Source organism: Mustela nigripes, chromosome 1, assembly GCF_022355385.1.
Source record: "Mustela nigripes isolate SB6536 chromosome 1, MUSNIG.SB6536, whole genome shotgun sequence".
Taxonomy (NCBI): Eukaryota; Metazoa; Chordata; class Mammalia; order Carnivora; family Mustelidae; genus Mustela; species Mustela nigripes.
In genome coordinates this window covers 48,668,003-48,687,666 of record NC_081557.1, presented here as the reverse complement: position 1 = coordinate 48,687,666, position 19,664 = coordinate 48,668,003, and the positions used below count along the sequence as shown (strand labels likewise).

Below are 19,664 nucleotides of genomic sequence, written 5' to 3'. Positions count from 1 at the left end.
CCTCTCCCACCAGCCCCACCCCCCACTCCTGTGTCCCCAGCTTCTCAGCTGAATCGGAGCTAGAGAAGGAACAGTGGCTGGAGGCCATGCAGGGAGCCATCGCTGAGGCCCTGTCTACCTTGGAGGTGGCCGAGCGCATCTGGGCCGTGGCCCCCAACAGGTTCTGCGCTGACTGTGGGGCTGCCCAGCCCGACTGGGCCTCCATCAACCTCTGCATCGTCATCTGCAAACGCTGTGCAGGTGTGTGGGGCTGGCGTGCCAGGCTGAGGCATGACAGGGCTGGTGTGTCAGTGTAGCTGGGGGCCTATCTGGCTAGAGCGGCCGGAGCCAAGACGCTAGTCAGATCCTTGTCCATGAAGCTGCGTCTATGCACCAGGCCTCTCCCACCAGCCCCACCCCCCACTCCTGTGTCCCCAGCTTCTCAGCTGAATCGGAGCTAGAGAAGGAACAGTGGCTGGAGGCCATGCAGGGAGCCATCGCTGAGGCCCTGTCTACCTTGGAGGTGGCCGAGCGCATCTGGGCCGTGGCCCCCAACAGGTTCTGCGCTGACTGTGGGGCTGCCCAGCCCGACTGGGCCTCCATCAACCTCTGCATCGTCATCTGCAAACGCTGTGCAGGTGTGTGGGGCTGGCGTGCCAGGCTGAGGCATGACAGGGCTGGTGTGTCAGTGTAGCTGGGGGCCTATCTGGCTAGAGCGGCCGGAGCCAAGACGCTAGTCAGATCCTTGTCCATGAAGCTGCGTCTATGCACCAGGCCTCTCCCACCATGATTAGCCCGTAGTCCGGAGAGTGCAATGCAGGGGTTCAGCTGCATATGCCATGAGTAGGACACTGAGGCACGGGGAGGGGGAATGGTGCATAGCATGGCCTGGCAAGTGAGTCTTGCCCAACTGAGCCCAGGCCGGTTGGGGTCCAGCACCCCTCCCCACCCCCGTCCCATCAGAGAAGTGGAGGGGAACGAGACAGGAGGGGCTGGCAGGGATCTGCGTGCAATGGGAGGCCATGGGAGGAGATGGGAGGCCGGGGTGGGAGGGCTGCGGTCAGATCCGGGCCTCAGACTCCGGTGGCGGGTGGGACCTGAGTTGGAGGGGTGAGACTGGAGACCAGTGGGGAGGCTGTTGATGGCTCCATGAGAGAGAGGAGCAGGCCGAGGCCTGGTCTGGGGAAGCAGTGGAGAAGATTCAAGAGACATACAGGATCTGTGGTGTCAGAGTCCCTGTGACAGATCTGATGAGTAGGGTGAGGAAGACACGCTGGGGCCCAAGATGCATTCATCTCTCTGCCCGGCAGTTACTGAGGGTCTGTGCTGTGCTGGACACTGTGAGGTGTTGGGGTTTGGCCCTCAGCGGAGCTGCTGATGCCCAGGGAGCAGCTTTGGGCAGCTTGAGATGGGGATCTGGAGCAGGGGATAGTTCTGGGGAAGGCACTGAGCGAGAGCAAACATCCAGGAGGCCTGGGGCCAGGAGGTCTGCATGCAGGAAAGAAATGACTTGATTTAGAAAGGTTTCCGCTCGTGGAGGGGTACGGGTGACTGGTGTGGGTGAGGTGCTCCCTAGGAGACTGCAGGGGGTGGGTTGAGGCTGAAGCCAGAACAAGATGGTGCTTGGCGCTCCTAGTGCCCCAGCCTCCTCCCTCTGACAGGGCTCCTTCCTGGGACCTGTAGCTGAGGAAGGCTACATTCCCTTCAGCCAAAGCTCACCCTGCCCTCTCATTCCACAGAGATGTCCTAAGTGCTCACTGGTGCCAGACTTTGTTCTAAGCACATACAGAGGCTATACCCTAAAGGAGACAGTCAAGGTTCCTGCCCTCTGGCAGCTGACATTCTAGTGGGGAGAGGCAGAAAGTACACATATGAACCGATAGAAGTATCAGGTAATAAAGTCCTAGGCACAGAATGTGTTTGTCAGGAAGCCCTCTCTGAGGAGATGATCTATCAGCTGAGACCTGAATGTGAGGAGGGAGCCAGTCCTGGGGAGATGGGGGAAGAAAGAACTGTCAGTGCAAAGGCCCTGAGGCAGGAATAGGTCAGCTGATTAGAAGAGGGAGGAGAGTATGGCTGATCAGGATTGGAAAGGGGGGGACGGAATTCTGAGATGAGAGTGCAGGAGAAATTTAGATCTAATTCTGGGGTGCCATTGAGGAGTCTAAAGAAGGGATTTGGAAAAACGGGATTTGCATTTTAAGGTGATCACACTGGGGGCACCTGGCTGGCTCAGTTGGTATCTGACTCTTGATCTCAGAGTGGGGGTCAGGGTTGGGGGTCATGAGTTCAAGCACCATGTTGGGCATAGAGTTTACTTTAAAAAAAAAAAAAAAAAAAAGATCAAAAAGACTACTGTGGTTGGGCTGTGCAAAATGGCCTGCTTGTAGGGAGGTAGAGGGGGCAGGTTACTGCTGCAGGACACCCGTGACTTCAGCTCCCTGGTGCCTGGAGCAGGGGTGTGCGTGGCTAGCACTGGAAGCTGCTCCCCACTGTCTGCTCCTGCCTGGGCTCACGGGGAGGCAGGGAGGTCAGGAAGGTAAGTGCTCTTGTGAAGGTGAGGGCCCTCTGTCTGCAGGGGAGCACCGAGGCTTGGGCGCTGGCGTCTCCAAGGTGCGGAGCCTGAAGATGGACAGGAAGGTGTGGACGGAAACACTCATCGAGGTGGGGAGGCCTTGCTTGCCGCCTGCACTTGGGATCTGCTCCACTCCACCGCTGCCTGGGTCTCCACCCTGCCCCCCTCATAGACCTTGGCCCCCTGAAGCTAGCAGAGAGCTTTGGGATCATCTAGTGGGTGGGGATTTTGGAAAAGGCGATTTTTGGCAGAGTCAGCAAACTGGCCCATGAGCTAAGAATGTTTTTACAGTTTTAAAGGGGTAGTTAGAAAAAAAAAAAAAAAAGAGGAAGACATATGGAGCAGAAACTGTCGTGCAGAGTCTGAACTCTTTACTTCTTCTGCATGCATGTACGGATGTCTGGGGGTACACTTAATGTGCATATGTTCCTGTCTCCGTGGGGTTTGCCCTGGGGGCGTGCAGTTGTTACAGAGGAGAACCTGCAGCAGGAGGCTGACCACGCAGGGCCTCCCTGTTGCCCCGTCCAGCTGCAGGCCCCAGTGTGGTTTGGCTGTGACATCAACCCCTGTGGGTTAGGCTTTGAATCCCCAGTTTATAGATGAGGACACTGAGGTGCAGGGAGAGAAGATGGCTTGCCCACAGTCACTGAGTGAGTCAGTGGTGGCAGGGTCTGTTTCTGCTTTATTCTCTTCTGTGGCCCAGCGCCCCACACAGGACCTGACACAGAAGCAGGATGGGGGGCCCAGGAAATGGCTGTGGGACAAATGATCAGCAGAGGGCAAGAATTAATAAACTAGGCTCCTGATGACTGGACCCCTGCATCTGCGCCCCCAGCAGGTGCGCCTGCCCCTCCTCCCCTGAGCCCAGAAAGGAATGTCAAGGACAGGAGAGGTTTCCACAATCCTTACCCTATTGGCGGACAGGTTAGCTACCCCGCCCCCCACCCTCACCCAGGCCGTGATAGCCTCAGGAATGCGGAGTTCCAGATGTGGGACCGGGTTGGGGAAATAGCAAGGGCTCCAGCCAGGCACCAGGCTTGGGGCATCCCGCTGTTGGACTGTCTGCCTCTCGTCCTGTCACTGAGCTGAGGAGCTCATAGCCACTGACCAGCCAGGCTGCCCCTCACCTTCCCTGATGGGAAAGTGGGTGGGTGGCCTGGCTCGCCCAGCCCCTCTCCTGACAACCTCAGATTTTACCAGACACTCAGGCCGGGCCATGGACTGCCCATCTGACCTCTTGCCCCCATCCACAGCTCTTCTTACAGCTGGGCAATGGTGCGGGGAACCGTTTCTGGGCAGCCAACGTGCCCCCCAGTGAGGCTCTGCAGCCCAACAGCAGCCCTGGTGCCCGGCGGCACCACCTGGAGGCCAAATACCGTGAGGGCAAGTACCGCCGCTACCACCCGCTCTTCGGCAACCAGGAGGAACTGGACAAGGTCAGGGCACTGGGCCTCTGGGACCCCTGGAGACCACCCACTTTTTTTTCTACCCCCCTCTATTGCTCTCTCTTTCGCAGCTCATCTCTTTGATCAGCTCACAGTGATGATGAGTTGGCATATGGGGAAACTGAGGCCCAGAGGGTGGAAGGGCCCTGCCTAAGCCAAGGGAGAATTGTAGCATATCAAGGAGGAGTCAGGCCTGACCCCTGGGCCAAGTCCACATCCCCAGCATCTGTCTGCCTCCCTCCCCTCCTGATTCCTCTGTCTCCTGAACCGTCTTGCTCCTGTGAATCCTGCCAAAAGGAGTGAACTTGATGGGGATGCTATTTCCTGTCAGGCTCATGAAAAACAGCTGGCTGCTCTGACCCACCCCCATCCACACCCCACTCAAGCTAAGGCCCCACACGGGCCTCAGGCCCTGACAGGCTGGGAGCCAAGCCCTGGGTCCTGGTCTGGCTCAGCCTGAGTGGGAGGCAGCCGGCTCTGAGGCAGGGGGATGCCACTTGTGACCTCTGATTGGCCTTCACCCCCTCCCCCCAAGCGGCCCCACCCAAGCAGGCTCAGGCCGGCTGGACGCCCAGTGGGAGCCAGGCCTCCACCTCCCAGGAACCCAGGCGTCCAGCCCCCAGCCCAGCCCAGTCTAGCCCGCCAGCTAGGAGGGGCAGGGACTCCCATTGGTCGGGAGGGCTGGGCAGGCAGTGAGGAATTCAAATGTGGGAGGAATGAGCTACAAAGCACCCCCCTCTGGCCTTCCACAAGGCAGAAGGATCGTGAGATCCTCTAGAGAACAGGCTTGGCAGCTGATTGGGTCCCAGAGGCTGCTAGTAGGGGTGAGCCCTGCACCACTGGGACCCCCAGCCTCTGCGGAGCGGCCCCTACCCACCCCCCTATGCCCTTGGCCCTTCTCATCCTCCCCCTCTCCTCTCTCTATGTCCTCCTTCCTGGCTCTTCTCTTTGAACCTGAGGCTGGGCTTCCAGACTTGGGTGACTCCTTCTTCTACCTTCCTCTCCTCCCCCCAGCTCCCCCATGCCCACTGGCTCCCCACTCCAGCTTAGGCTGACCCTCCCCTCCCCCTTTCTCCCTCCTCCCAGGCTCTGTGTGCTGCAGTCACTACCACAGACCTGGCTGAGACCCAGGCTCTTCTGGGTTGTGGGGCCGGGGTCAACTGCTTCTCAGGGGACCCTGAAGCTCCCACGCCCCTGGCTCTTGCCGAGCAGGCCGGCCAGATACTGCAGATGGAATTCCTTCGGAACAACCGGACCACGGGTGAGTGACCAGTGGGACGGTCTACCTCGAGGGATGTGCCTCCCTGCTGCCATGGCCTGGCCCTGTGATGGGGGTGCTGTGAGGCCCCCAATACACACGCACTCGAGCCGTGAGTGCAGCTCTGTGAGGGGCCCCGGCAAGCAGTGTGTGGTTTGGGTTGCCATGTCAGTGTTGATTGGTGTGTCTGGCTTCCCCTTCCTGTGTGTGTTTTTTTGTGTCTGTCCCTACGTCTCTCGTTCAGGACTTGTGGGTCCCTCCCTGACCTGCAGTGCAGGCCTTCATGGTGGTATCTGTGCTCCAGTGTCTGTGCATCTCTGAGCCACTGTGGATCTGGGTTTCCTTATCCCTGGGGGCGTTGAGGGCTTTGGGGTTTGTGCAGCCACAGAGTGTCTGAGTCGCTGTGTGGGGATTGCATTTCTCCGTGTGCGGGTGACCCATGATGGCAGCCTTGTCTGCTGCTTTGTCTGGGCGGGGCTCTGTCACAGGCTGGAGTTGGGTCCCATTTGGCTGTCACTCTCCAGCTGGGTGAGGAGGGGACGGTGGGGATAAGCCCTGCTGGTCATGGCTCAGGGCTGGCCTCTGGGGCCATATCCTAGGACTGAGGGTGGAGCTCGGCGGCCAGAGCTTGGCTCAAGGCCACGGGTGGGTGGGGTGTGCTGTGCTGGAGCAAGCCCAGGTGGCCAGGGAGACACAGGAGACCACCCAGCTGGCTTGGGCTTTGGGACTGCTGGGAGGAGGGCTGGAGCCGGGCTGCTTCCCTAGGCTTTGCACTGTGTGGGACAAACCTCCTTCTGGGGATTGTTAGTGAGTTTGCCTAAGACCCCTCATTCTAGTGTGCTTACTCTGTGCCTCAGCAGAGAGAACAGGGTGGGCTAGGTTGGGGAGTCAGGAGGGCTTCCTGGCAGGGGAGGTACTGAAGCTGGGCTGTGGAATTTGCACAAGTGGGGAGAGGTGGAGGATGACTTGGGCAGAGCCCAGGATGTGGCAATGAGAGCCTGAGGGTGACAGGGGGCTGGTGACTTGAATGTAAGCTTGGATGCTCAACCCAGGTGGGGGTGAGGGGGGTACCTGGGATGGCGAGCATGAGCAGCCATTCCTCCCCCTGCCCCCAAAACCTTTCCTAAAGAGGTACCTCGGCTGGATTCAGTGAAGCCCCTGGAAAAGCACTACTCAGTTGTCTTGCCAACTGTGAGCCACAGTGGCTTTCTCTACAAGACCGCTTCGGCCGGCAAGTTGCTGCAGGACCGCCGTGCCCGGGAAGGTGGGTGCCAGGCCAGACCCCATTGCTGCCAGGGCATTCTGGCATGGTGGCGGGGCCAGAGCAGCCAGGGCAGGCTGGGCTGGTGGGTCCATGAAGGTACCAAGTGTACTCTGGCAGAGTCATCCTAAGAGGGCTTCTGAGATGTCATCTCTGGGACACAGTAGATGCTTCCTAAGCGAGCCAGTAGGGGTAGGAGCAGGGCCTGGCACTGCAGAGCAAGTCACTGCTAGAGTTCCTTTAGGCTAAAAAAGCCATTATTGAGCACCTGCTGGGTGCTGGGCAGCTGGCATTTGGAGCCAGACAGAGCTAAGCATAGAGCCCATCCCTTTATCATCTCTGCCTTCCATTTGCTCCCCCACTCAGTGCGACCTTCAGTCCTTCCTACATCCCGCAAGGACCTGCACTGTCAGCCCTCCCACCCCATGACCTGTGACCCCTCCCCCCTCACTTACTGTGCTACAGCATTACTGGCCTCTTTGCTCTTTCTCAGCCACATGTATTCACTTCCGCCAGGGCTTCTGCATTTGCTCTGCCCCCGCCTAATGGGCTTTTCTGCAGAATATCTGCGTGACCAGTCCCTCGCTTCAGTCCAGTCTCTGTTTAAATGTTACTCCTTAGAGACTTCATCCATGACCATTTTATCCAAAATAGCATGCCCTATTTACCCTTCTTTTGCCCTAATTTCACAGCACTTAGCTAACATTAATTTGTCTGTTTATAGATGTGTCTGGTGTTTCTCTGTGCACCATTGGAATATTAGCTTCCTTTGCCCGCACTGTAGCCCCAGCACCGAGAACAGCTCCTAGTGTGGTGGGCACTTGGCAGACATTGCAGGACGAAGGGTAATGGAGGCAGGGTTGGTGCTCCTCGAGGGGCCCAGCCTGGGGGATGGCTCTGGGACACCTGCTGTCAGAGGACAGAGGTCATATCCTTGCAGACAGGACAAGAGACAGTGTCTGCTTTGAGAAGATTGTTGAGATCATCGCTCTCTGTATCCCTCAGCACCCTCTGTTAAGCTTACTAGCACCCAAAGAGATTTCGTTGGCGCTCTGTGCTGTTCACCACCTCACTGCCCCCCAGGCACTGCCCCTAGTCTACCTCCCTTTGCCTGATAATGTCATTTATGTAACTGCCTGAGTCATCCTTTTTGCCCTGGGTGCCAGGAAGCTCTGAGACAATGTGAAGCTCAAAGCTGTGAACTCTATGAGCTTGCATGGCTTTGACCTTGTGTTCTTTCTCCTGCCTTCCCTGGTCCAGATTCCCATTTCTTTTCCTTTCTGGGCTCTTGTCAGTTTCCTCAGAGCCATTACAGGAGGAGACAGAGTGTAGAGCAACGTGTACCACTGGCAGGGGAGGGTGAGAGCGCGGGGTAGCTATGGAAGCTTCCTACGGCATACGGGCTGGACTTGAGGAATGGAAGGTGTGGGTGGAGGGAACAAGGTGAACAAAAGTGGGGATGTGTGGTGCCCAGGAGTAGTCAGAGAGGTGACTGGAGAGGTAAGTGGGGGCAGACCCAGCAGGGCTTTGAATGCCAGCCTTAGCGGTATAGGATAAGGAGAGGAGGGCATGGAAAGGTGTTGAGCAGAGGAAGGATGGAGTCTGGTTTTACCTCGCTTTTGAATCTTAGGAGAAGTGAGGCTAGGAACCAATGAAGAAGTTACTGCAGTAGTCCAGGGGAGAGGTGTGAGCTGGGCTGGGGTGGCAGGCTGCAGGCAGGAGTATGGAACTGGGGGAAACTTGTGAGTTAGAATGAAGAGAACATGGGTCAGGTGGGAGTAGGGGCCCAGGGAGGATACAGAGGTGGTTTTCAGGGGAAGGAGGGAGGCTCCCTCATGGCTCCCTGCCCACCTTCTCTCCAGAGTTCAGCCGACGCTGGTGTGTCCTTAGCGACGGGGTCTTGAGCTACTATGAGAATGAGCGGGCAGTGACCCCCAACGGTGAGATTCGGGCCAGCGAGATTGTGTGCCTGGCAGTACCCCCTCCTGACACCCACGGGTGAGCACCCCTGGGGCAGAATCACAGAATCACAGTTATTGCCATAAGGTCCAACACCCCTCCCCCCACGATTGAGGAAATAGAAATGGGCCGAGAGAGGGCCAGAACCTTCCCAGGGTCATGCAGCAGCAACCTGGGAGCTGGGTCTCCTGAGGCCCCAGTCTAGGGCTTTCCCACCACTTCTTCGGGGGCCAAGGAAAAGTCAGTGGGCAGGGGATGGAGGCAGGGCATCACGGGTGGGTCTTGGCTGGGCCTGAATCCTGGTTTGTGTATCTACAGCTTTGAGCACACCTTTGAGGTGTACACAGAGGGAGAGCGGCTGTACCTGTTTGGGCTGGAGAGTGCAGAGCTGGCTCGTGAGTGGGTCAAGTGCATTGCTAAGGTGGGCCTGGGTTAGTGGGCAGGTGTGGGGAGTCTGATGGCCCAGGGTAGGACTTCCTGGCTGTTTCCATGTACCCCAGCTCCCCTATCTCATGAATGCAGGGAGCAGACATAAGGCAGGCTTCTTGGGCCAAGGGCCTGACAATCTATAGTTACCTAGCGGGGAGAGAGGTCAGGAGACCTGTGGAAGAAGGTCTTGTGGGCCTTGTACTCTGTAGGTGCTCAGTACATGTTTAATAATCAGTAACAGAGCCATCTTAGAATGGACAGTACTGACTCCAGAAGGAGTGAGCTCCTTGTTCTGGAGGAAGGAGGCAGGAGGCTGCTCACCCCTGGGGACCAGAGCCAGGTGCCCCATGGGGTCCCCCTGTGCTATGAGGGCCTGTGACTCTTACTTACTTGTTCCTTGATCAGTCTTCTGTGACCCTTCTGATGGTCAGCCCTCTGAGCCCTGGGGACCCAGCTGAACCAGTCTTGGTCCTGGCCCTTCAGTGGTTCCTTTGCTGGTGGGAGAGACAGATGGGGCCTAGACAGTGACAATACTGTAATCAGAGCTGCAACAGCGGAGAGGAGGGCATCCCTGAAGGTGTCTGGGAATGTTGTCCGGGGAGGACACATCGGAGTGGGTACGAAGTGGGGTCTGATACCCAAGGTCCTGAACAGTGGTGCGTTCTGCCCTGAGGAAGAGAGAGGAGGCAGCTGGGTGGGAAATGGGTGCGTGCCCACAAGCCAGAGAGCTGGGGGGTCCCAGACATGCAGTGCCATGGGCTGATGCAGCCTCCTCGGCTACCTCCCCTTTCTCCTGGCCTCCCTACCAGGCATTCATACCTCCCCTGGCTGAAGATCTACTGGCCCGGGATTTTGAACGGCTTGGGCGCCTACCCTACAAAGCTGGCCTGAGTCTACAGCGGGCCCAGGAGGGTTGGTTCTCCCTCACTGGCTCTGAGCTCCGAGCTGTCTTCCCAGAGGGGCCCTGTGAGGAGCCGCTACAACTTCGGAAACTGCAGGAGCTTTGTGCGTGGACCCAGCCCTGGGCCCCTAAATTCCAGGGCACCCTCTCCTGGGCCCCCAGGCCCCCAGCCCCTTCCTGGTAGTCTGCACTCTACCCTGGCCTGGCCAGAAGGAGCCAGCCTGCCCTCCTATGTCCTCTCCTGCCCTTGGGGTATATCTCAGCAACTCCGTGTATTGGGGGGTGGGTCCCAGGGATGTGTGTACCCAGAGAGCCTCTGGAGGGAGTCGGTTGGGGACCATGAACAGGGCCTCACCTTGACCGGTCCCTCCACAGCCGTCCAAGGGGACAGCGAGAACCAGGTGCTGGTGCTGGTGGAGCGAAGGAGGTGAGCCCTGGACTCCTGGGGCAGAGCTCTCTTTCAGAAGCCTGTGGCAGTCTGAGAGACTTGGGAGGGGTCGGGCAGGGGTAAGCCCCCAAGTGACCGACTCTCCCCACCCAGGACGCTGTATATCCAGGGGGAGCGACGGCTGGACTTCACAGGCTGGCTGGGGGCCATCCAGAAAGCAGCGGCCAGCTCCGGGGACACGCTGTCAGAGCAGCAGCTCGGAGACTCGGATATCCCTGTGATTGTGTACCGCTGTGTGGACTACATCACGCAGTGTGGTGAGCCCTGCCCCCTTGGCACAGGCCCCGCCCCACCCAGGGAGAGTCCCTCCCATTTGCCCCCTCTAGGCCAAGCCCCACCTTCCCAGGATGCCTCCTACAGCAGCTGTGAGGCTCCGCCCCTGGCTCAGTCCCACCTCTCTTCAGGCCTGACTTCGGAGGGCATCTACCGCAAGTGTGGGCAGACGTCAAAGACCCAGCGGCTGCTGGAGAGCCTGCGGCAGGACGCTAGGTCTGTGCGCCTCAAGGAGGGTGAGCAGCACGTGGATGATGTATCCTCAGCACTCAAGCGTTTCCTGCGAGACCTGCCCGATGGGCTCTTCACTCGCGCCCAGCGCCTGGCCTGGCTGGACACTTCAGGTGGGCCCCGCAGCCCTTGTCCAGCCTAAGACTCGGGCTGGTGCTGCTGGCTTGGCCACTGCTGTCCCAGGATTCCCTCCCTTCCACTCACCATCCACGGGGTTGGACACGTGGATGAGGCATGCCCCAGGGGACAAGCTCCAGTTCCCCTCCCTTCCTTTGCTTCTCCTTTCATTGTTACTCTAAACAGAACCAGGAAATGCTGTCCCCAAGGATTAGAGGCAGAACAGCCAGAGGGTTGGGAGAGGGGAGATGGCTGGGGGGGGGGGGGGGGGATGGGGACTTCTTGACCTGATCTCTCTCTCCCCACCCAGAGATTGAGGATGAGGAGGAGAAGATCTCTAGGTACCGAGAGCTCTTGGCACGCCTGCCTCCAGTCAACCGTGCCACGGTGAAGGCCCTTATCAGCCACCTGTACTGGTGAGGAATGTTACTATTATATGGCTGCGGGGGGATGGGGTGGAAAAGATTCTTCTCCCAACCTGGCCGACTGCTCTCTCCTCAGAACCCCGTAGGTCTGGGAACTGAATGTTGACTTTTGTTGTGCCCTGATCTTGGACCCTTTATCTCCCAACTTCCTGCACAGGATGGTGGGATGGGGGGAGGATCTGCAGGGTGGAGGAATAGAGGAGGTTTCAGCTAGGACCCAGGGGACCTTGGCTAGGTATCCCAGCTTCCCAGCTCTGTTCCTCCCTAGGACCCAAGACGTGGCCAGGAAGACCATACCCATTTCCCTAACTAGCAGTGCACTCTGACCAGGACCTTCCCTGGCCTGACTCCAGGAGCTGGTCACGGACCTGCTTGGAACTGGGAGGGGGAAGTGGGGAAGTTCTGGGCTGGACTTCTCACTCAAGCTTTCTGTCTTCCCCTGTCCAGCGTCCAGTGCTTCTCAGACACAAACCAGATGAACACACACAACTTGGCTATTGTATTTGGGCCCACGCTCTTCCAGACTGACGGGCAGGACTACAAGGCTGGCCGAGTGGTGGAAGACCTCATAGGCCACTATGTGGTGGTGTTCAGTGTGCGTCTCCAGCTAGCGGGCAATGGAGGGTGGGGATGAGCCTCTCGGGTGGCAGCGGTCATCTGTCTCTGTGTGTCTCTCCCCACCCCCAGGTAGATGAGGAGGAACTGAGGAAGCAGCGGGAGGAGATCACTGCCATCGTGAAGATGCGTGTGGCTGGCACTGCCAGTGGGACCCAGGTGAAAGATAGGGCCTGGGGGTGGGGGCTCGGGACAGCTGCCTGCACCCACTGCCCAGACCTCTAGCTGAGCCCTGTCTCCTCACAGCATGCGGGTGACTTCATCTGCACAGTGTACCTGGAGGAGAAGAAGGCAGACACAGAACAGCATGTCAAGGTGGGGGCTTGGGACCTAGCCACCAAGGGTTCCAAAGAGTCAGGCTGGGCCAGGCATAGCCTCAGGAGACCAGGGGACCAGAGCCTCCATCCCAAGGGGGAGCCCTAGTTTGGAACCTGTATGTGGCTGGTGCCTGAGCCTGACTCACTGCCTCGTCCCCACCCAGCTCCTCAGGCCCACTCAGAGACACTCCCCCAGCATCCCAGGACTCCAGAGGACCGGAGGGCTGGGCTCAGCCCCTGGATCACACAACAAAGCTGTGGCAAAGCAGGGGCAGGGGCAGGGTGGGCTGACCTCTCTCTCCTCGGCCACTGCAGATCCCGGCATCCATGACGGCTGAGGAGCTCACCCTGGAGATCCTGGACCGCAGGAACGTGGGCATCAGGGAGAGAGACTACTGGACCTGCTTCGAGGTCAATGAGAGGGAGGAGGCAGGTGGGTGGCCCCCAGGATTGGCGCGGAGTGTGGCATGGCCTGTACCTGTCTGGGCGGTGGCCCCAGTCTGTCTTCCCCTGCCCTCAGTGTCCAACAGTGGTGGTCAAGGGGGTTTTGGATGATGGGTATTGCTGTCACACTGTCATCTCAGTGACGGAGGTGATAGTGTGCTGGCAGGGATTGAGGGGATGGCTGTGATGTGGCTGATAGGAAGGACCATGAAGGAGGTAGGTGGCGTCAGCTATGACCATGCTTTCTTGGTGTCAGAGTGATGTTGCTTGCAAGGGTGGGGATGCTGAATTTGATAATGGCATTGGTAATGAAGGGAGTAGGAGGTGGTGATGAGTGCAAGAGGGATGGGGCAGGGTCGGATGTGGTGGTATTCCTGAGGCTGCTGGAGATGGCGGTGTGAGGGAGCCATGGTGGTGAAGGGGGTGATAAGGGCATTTTAGGGTGAAGGGTGGTTTGTTTTTAAACATTTCATTTATTTATTTGACGAAGAGACAGCAAGAGAGGGAACAGAAGCAGGGGGAGTGGGAGAGGGAGAAGCAGGCTTCCTGGTGAGCTGGGAGCCCGATGCGGGGCTCAATCCCAGGACCCTGGGATCACAACCTGAGCCAAAGGCAGAAACTTAAGGTCTGAGCCACCCAGGTGCCCCGAAGGGTGGTGGATGAGGGTGTATCTGTTCATCTGTTTTCCTGTGATTTGTTGAGTGCCACCCACCAGGTTGGGGGGCCAGACACAGTCCCTCGCCTCACAGGGGTTAGTGTGGTCTGGAATGGACAGCAATGCCATGATCACCGGGACAACCATTCAACTGAGGCTGTGAGGACCGCTTTGCAGGAAAGGGCCACAGCACTGCTGGAGCTCACAACAGGCTCTCTGGCTTTACGTCCCTGTGCTAGGAGGTGAAGAAGAGTAGGAGTTACATGCTAAAGGGAGAGAAAAGTGCCTCCTGGCAGTGGGAATGGCACAGGCAAAGGCCCTGTGGTAGTCATGGACGTTACCCTTTCGAGGAGCTTGAGGTGACAGTGAAGGGCTTGTGTCACGGGGTGGGGCGGGAGATAGACACAGAGGCAGTCACTGGGCCTGACCACAATGCAAGGCCACTAAAGGGTTAGCGATGGGAGTTTAGAGAGGTTGTTCCTTATTGTTGGGTAGGGAGAGGTTGTTCCTTGTTGGGTAAGGAGAGGTGGGGGCGGGGAAGGAGACTCATGCTATGGACCACATGGAAGGCCACGGTATTAGTCCAAGGACAAATGGTTACGTGGGCCACTGTGTCAATAGTGATGGACAGAAGCAAAGAGATTCAACATATGGAGGGAAGATGGGGAGGCTTTGTTTCTGGCTTGAGCGGTTTGGCGGGTGGTGTTTTCCTTGATGGGGACACACAGGAAAGATCACTGGCTTGGATTTGGATGTGTGGGTTGGGTCGGCTTTGGTCGCAGCCAGATGTGTGGAGCCTCAAGCTCTGGGGTGTGGCGGTGCTGGTAGGTGTTGGGCGTGGATGGAGCCTGTGGCCATGTAGGTGCTACGTGTGTGCACCAGGCCTCAGCGCTGTGAGGCCTGTTACACAGTAACAGCGGGTGTGCCCTCCCCACAGAGCGCCCCCTGCACTTTGCGGAGAAGGTGTTGCCCATCTTGCATGGACTGGGCACAGACAGCTACCTGGTAGTGAAGAAGCACCAGTCCATGGAAGCCATGCTGCTCTACCTGGGTAGGTGGTGGTGCCTCTGGGGGGCCAGTGCCCATAGCGCTGGGCAGGCAGGAGCCTCCCCTTCATCTGGAGCCTGGATGGGAGCTGGTGGTGCTGGGCAGAGCCGCTAAAGCAGAGAGTGGCCCATGGGCTCATTGTCAGCTGGGGTAGGCTGGTGTGGGTTCCTTCATCCTGGGACCCTCCCCTCGGTGTCCATGTCCATGGTTGGGGGTCAGGGCAGCCCATGGCCACTCCAGTCTTCCCCCAGCCAGCCACGTGGGTGACACCAAGCATGGCATGATGAAGTTCCGTGAGGACCGGAGCCTCCTGGGCCTGGGCCTGCCCTCGGGGGGCTTCCACGATCGGTACTTCATCCTCAACAGCAGCTGCCTCCGGCTCTACAAGGAGATCCGGGTAAGTGGCCCCAGTGGGTCTGGACGTACAGCAAGCACTGGTGCCCAGGTGTGCTCACACACCCATTCACAAACATCTGCTGGTGTCTGCCAGCGGGAGCATCCCCATCGCGGGACCCTAGGACGGCTAGTGGTGGGGGAGAGCCAGAGACTCTTGGGTCCAGTCTTCTGTGCCCTGTGGCACCTGGATGCCATCCCATCGGGCTCCTGCCATCTTGCCTGAGCCTGGGCTTTGTCACGGCACCCACAAGGATGTGCCCTATGGTGACAGCCCCCACTTGTGGCCTCTGCAGTCCTCGCCACTTCACAGGCTGTCCCTCCTCCATGCCCACTCTGTCCATGTGCCAGGTATCCTCCCAGACCTCGACACCCTGCCCCCAACATCTTCTGTACGTCCCTGCCACAGCCCACCATGCACCACTACACACACTGTCCTGGCTCTGGGCCTGGACCTCCTTCTTCCATAACACTAATCCTCTATCAAACAGAGCCAGAGGCCGTGGAGCGGGGCCCCTGAGACCGTGAGTAGCTATGAGCCAGCTGCCAGCTTCCTTACACCGCCTGGGGGCCAAGTGAGCCTGGGGGGAGCCTGGGGACCTAGCCAGAGCTCTTGGCCATTTCCAGGCATGGTTCCCCAACCCCCTACCAGTTAGCGCTGGCTCCCACCCTGACTCCTGCCCTTCACCTCCAACCCTGCCCCAGAGTCCTTTCCCCAAGGTAGAATGCCCATCAGTGTGATGCTTTACAGTTTTCCAGAGAACTCTGTGTGGGATCTGTGGGGCCAGTAATGGGGGCCCCTAGGTTTGAATTAGAGGTCCGACCCTTCCTCTTTCCAACCCTGGAGAGAGTTTCAAGGCTGTCAGCATGTCCGTGCTACTGCCCTGATTCTTAAGTGCTGGGGTGGGACTCCACAGGCTTGTGGTATAATCCTCCCTTGGTAGGAGCCCCTGCTCATCCTCCCTGGCTGCGGGCCAGCCCTTACGTGCATACTCCCACACTCTGTGGGAATCTCGGGACTCCCCTGTCTGTAGGGGATAGTTCCACCTGGGAGAAGCCCCTTACTCAAGTTCAGCTGAAAACCTGCCTTCCGTGATGACCCTGTGGGTCCCAGCTATGCCTCAGGAGCCACAGAGCATAGCTGTTCCACAGGGGTGGGCAGCAGAAATGTGTTTCCAAGCCCAGGGTTCTAGCCTGAGCTCCTACCGCTGCCCTAGCAGTGACTCCAGCGCTTCCTGCCCCTCGCCTCTTCTGAGGACACTGGACAGGCCTAGCTGCCATGGAGGGAGCAAAGCAGGCAGACTGGGACCGTCAACCTCCCTCTCTCTGCACGCTCCACCTCTATTAATGAATCTGGGCTCCTACAGACCCTTGTGGGGAATGCTTCCTCTCCTCTCCTTTGCCTCCCTCTATGATTACTTACTTCTGGGTCTGTTCACCCCTCCACTCAGTCTCCCTTGGTTCCGGTATATTATTTCCCTGACCCCCTCTTTATATGAGCCCCTTGGAGCAGAACAAGACCATCATTGTGGGCAGAGGGGAGGAGGGTGGCTGAGGCACCTGGAAAAGCAGCTGCTGATCCCTTAGCGCGGAGGGGGAAAGGCAGGAGAACTAGAAAAAGGAAAAAGTGGTAATGTTTATTGAGTGAGGTTTAGTGCCCAGCCCTCCCCGCACCTAATCTCACTGTTGTCCTGCAAGGAGGAATATTGTCCCCATTTCACAGGGGAGAAAACAGGCTTCAAGTGACTTGCCTAAGGCAATCTCTAGATAGTAGCCTGGGATTCAGACCCAGATTTGTTAGCATCAGAGTTCAGTGCTTTGGTCCTTGAAGTACAGGAATCAAGGCCTCAGTAGCTGGGCTGATTTGCCCAAGTGGTGCTCGCCCAATGGCAGCCAGCCCCTGGGCCCTGACAGGAATCCCAAGAGGGTGTGGTTTGGCTACCTAGGTGCTGGTAATTCTGGTATTTGCTGGTTTATGGAACAACAGACAGAATATTTGAAATTGGGACAACACCCGGCAATTCAGGATATGCAAACACCCAAGCCTCGGCCCAGGCATCTTCTGTTGTTAAAGACCTGGAGGCATTTGGGGAAGAGTCACATTCTAGAAAAATCTTGGTTTCTGCAGAGCTCTTTGAGCATCAAGGGGCGAACGGTATTCTCTTCTAGTGACCTCATACCTCAGCGATGCTGGAAACATGAGCTGTTTGATTGGAAACCAAGCCCCACATTGAATGATGTCCCCCTCTCCCTCCCTGTCTCAGCCACACTCCTGTCACACGTGCCATACATACACCGCACAGACAAGATCCTGAGGAGGTAGAGTCTGAGGACAGTTTTTTCGAATCCTCAGGGAGCCACAGCCTGGTTTGAATTCCTTGATTCCCACAGTTCTCCCCACACCCTAACTGGAACCACCCCTGTTCCAGTGGTGTCACACCCATGAGCCTGTTCCTTCCCCTGTCAACTCCCTCTACCCCTTGCTTCTGGTTCTCTTTCCCTGGCACCCACAGCTCAACTTCTTCCAGGCCCTCAGCCTGCTTTCCATTCTCTCAGCCTGCTGCCTTCCATATTGCAACCTAGTTTTCCACATATCCTTTCCCCTGTCCTGCCTGGAGCCTGCTGTTTTCCCTGCCCGCAGACCCGTTTCTTTCACAACCTCTGTCTCAAGTCTTTTCATCCCCATGACCTGGCTTCTAACAACCTGCTGTCTGATGGCTTCAGTGCTCTGGGCCTGACTTCTTCCCTGCCTTCCTTCTTTTTCCCTGCCTGCGTGGAGATTTTCTTCCTTGTGTCTACCCACACTGTGTTTGGCCAGTGTCTGCATCCTGATTTCCCATCCTGCTGCCCCATGTTCTCCTGCCTGCAGCCCAGTTTGCTCAAGGCCGTCTTGGGCACATGGCCATTGTCAGGTCGGGTGCCGTGTGTAGGAGACATAGGGTTCCCCCATCAGGGCCTTGGTTCTCAGGGAGGATCAGGGTGAAAGCAGGGCAATAGGGCCTAGTAAGTCCTCCTAAGCTATATCCTCTTGAGACAGCACCCAGGTCTCTGCTCATCCTTTATGCAGCCTCACAGCGTCTGCCAGTCCCCAGCCATCCTCTGGTCCCCTCTTTTTGTTCCTGCAGAGGAGCCATGCCTGGGGGTGGCCGGGAGCAATGGTGGGAGCAGGGTGGAGGTGGCTCAGCCTTTGACCCCCCAGTTTTGGTTGTAAGTGAGTCCCCCTCCCTACCATCCACCCTGGTGCCTGGCTGGTGCCTAGGGTGCCTGGTGGGGCAGGGCTTCAAGCAGGTGGCCCCCAAAGCAAGAGGAAGGCTCATTAGCTTGACCCGAAATCTGCCTCTTCCTTGGGGGTCACTGTCCCCGTACCTCTGCCTCAGAGCCAGCCTGCTCCTTCCAAGCCCAGACCCATATGCAGAGGGGGGCCAGAGGCGAACTTGTCCGTGAGCCACTGACCCTCCCCAGTACATCGGTCTCTTGCTTCCTGACCTAGACCACTGGAAAGTTCTTCCTTTGGTCTACCAAACAGCTGTCCTGCTTCAGCGTGAGTCCTTAGCCTTCCCCTGGTGGAACCAAAGAGCTAGTAGCTACTGACCCCACAAGTCTTCTGTTCACACGGTCAACCCTGGAGCCTCCGTGGGGTGGAGAGGGGTGAGGAATAAGCCAGCCAAGGCTCTCAGGTCCTACACGCTCATTCAGTTTGGTGCCGGAGGATGACGTGCAGGCTTCTCCCTCCACAGTCTGGTTCAGCGACGGTGCTGCGAGTCAGTTCTGGGGATCACTGCTCTGTGTCCTGCTGGAACAGCCACCTCAGGGACTGAGGGTTGACTGTCTGATGCTGCTGCAGGGAGAGTGGCCTGGGGGGCCTCAGTTGGGCTGGATGCTGAACAGGGAGGGCTTTGTCCGGAAAGCTTCCTGGAGGAGGTTCCCTGTGCTGGGATGCAAAGGGGGCTGGGGAAAGGGAGTGGGGAGGTCACAGCAGTTCCTGCCCCAGCAGACTTGAGTGCCCTCCCTCTGCCTTCCCCCACCCCAGAGTCACCGGCCTGAGAAGGAGTGGCCTGTCAGGAGTCTCAAAGTCTACCTGGGAGTGAAGAAGAAACTGCGGCCACCCACCTGGTGAGCTGGGGCTGGGGCTTGTGAGAGCTCAGGACCCATGGTCAGGGGTGCAGCACAGCAGAGGCTTTGAACTTGACGGGGGTTGGTACTGTAGTTTTGAGGGTGTGGTCTCCCAGACCAGCAGCAGCAACATCACCTGGAAATGCAAACAGCCCAGACCTGCTGAGTCATGGGTCCTGGGGGTGGGGCCACCAGTCCATGGTAACAAGACAGTCTGGGGACTCTGATGCTTGCTCTTGTTTGCATACCACTGACCTGGATTTAAATCCTCACTGACTACCTCTGGGACCTTTCTGGGCCTCACTTTGCACATCTGTAGAACGCAGAGAATGATGGTACACCTGTTTCAGAGGGTAGTATATGTTTTTGAGATGGAAAGTGATGCCTGGCCGCTATTATTGTTATGAATTGCGGTCACCTGACCTAGTTTCCTGACTTTCTCCTCTCATCTGGGAGCTGTGCCTGGTTATCTCTCAGGGACTAGGGCAGGCCTGGGGGTGGGGTGGGGGTGGGTGCAGGCGGAGAGGAAGAGGCAGTGGCCAGAATGTGCCATGCTTGTAAGAAGGCCCTGACGCCTACCCCCGGCTCTGCCCCAGGCGTCTGGGTTCTGTCCTGGGCACCTGGGCTGGGAGGCCTCTGTGGGCGGCCACGTGACTCCATCTGGCCCTTCTCTGCAGCTGGGGCTTTACGGTGGTGCATGAGACGGAGAAGCATGAGAAGCAGCAGTGGTGAGTGAGGACCCTAGCCTCAGACCCCAGGCTGTGGAGAAATGTTTACGT

At 58.0% G+C, this 19,664-nt stretch overlaps 1 protein-coding gene across 2 annotated transcripts in view; it reads left to right on the top strand.

The window, feature by feature from the left end:
* ARAP1 (ArfGAP with RhoGAP domain, ankyrin repeat and PH domain 1) overlaps positions 1 to 19,664 on the top strand; it is a 62,529-nt gene that overhangs the window by 40,197 nt on the left and 2,668 nt on the right. Inside the window, exons 12-32 of one of the 2 annotated variants that reach the window (XM_059410109.1) lie at positions 41 to 240; positions 2,558 to 2,643; positions 3,808 to 3,990; positions 5,086 to 5,260; positions 6,387 to 6,521; positions 8,381 to 8,516; positions 8,796 to 8,898; positions 9,716 to 9,911; positions 10,183 to 10,234; positions 10,349 to 10,512; positions 10,660 to 10,872; positions 11,187 to 11,292; positions 11,749 to 11,896; positions 11,989 to 12,075; positions 12,163 to 12,231; positions 12,549 to 12,666; positions 14,270 to 14,383; positions 14,631 to 14,776; positions 15,264 to 15,296; positions 18,803 to 18,885; positions 19,563 to 19,613. In XM_059410109.1, coding sequence (XP_059266092.1) covers positions 41 to 240; positions 2,558 to 2,643; positions 3,808 to 3,990; positions 5,086 to 5,260; positions 6,387 to 6,521; positions 8,381 to 8,516; positions 8,796 to 8,898; positions 9,716 to 9,911; positions 10,183 to 10,234; positions 10,349 to 10,512; positions 10,660 to 10,872; positions 11,187 to 11,292; positions 11,749 to 11,896; positions 11,989 to 12,075; positions 12,163 to 12,231; positions 12,549 to 12,666; positions 14,270 to 14,383; positions 14,631 to 14,776; positions 15,264 to 15,296; positions 18,803 to 18,885; positions 19,563 to 19,613 — 2,598 coding nt within the window. The remainder of the gene's footprint in view (positions 1 to 40; positions 241 to 2,557; positions 2,644 to 3,807; positions 3,991 to 5,085; positions 5,261 to 6,386; positions 6,522 to 8,380; positions 8,517 to 8,795; positions 8,899 to 9,715; positions 9,912 to 10,182; positions 10,235 to 10,348; positions 10,513 to 10,659; positions 10,873 to 11,186; positions 11,293 to 11,748; positions 11,897 to 11,988; positions 12,076 to 12,162; positions 12,232 to 12,548; positions 12,667 to 14,269; positions 14,384 to 14,630; positions 14,777 to 15,263; positions 15,297 to 18,802; positions 18,886 to 19,562; positions 19,614 to 19,664) is intronic. The other variant, XM_059410110.1, reaches the window with a different exon arrangement.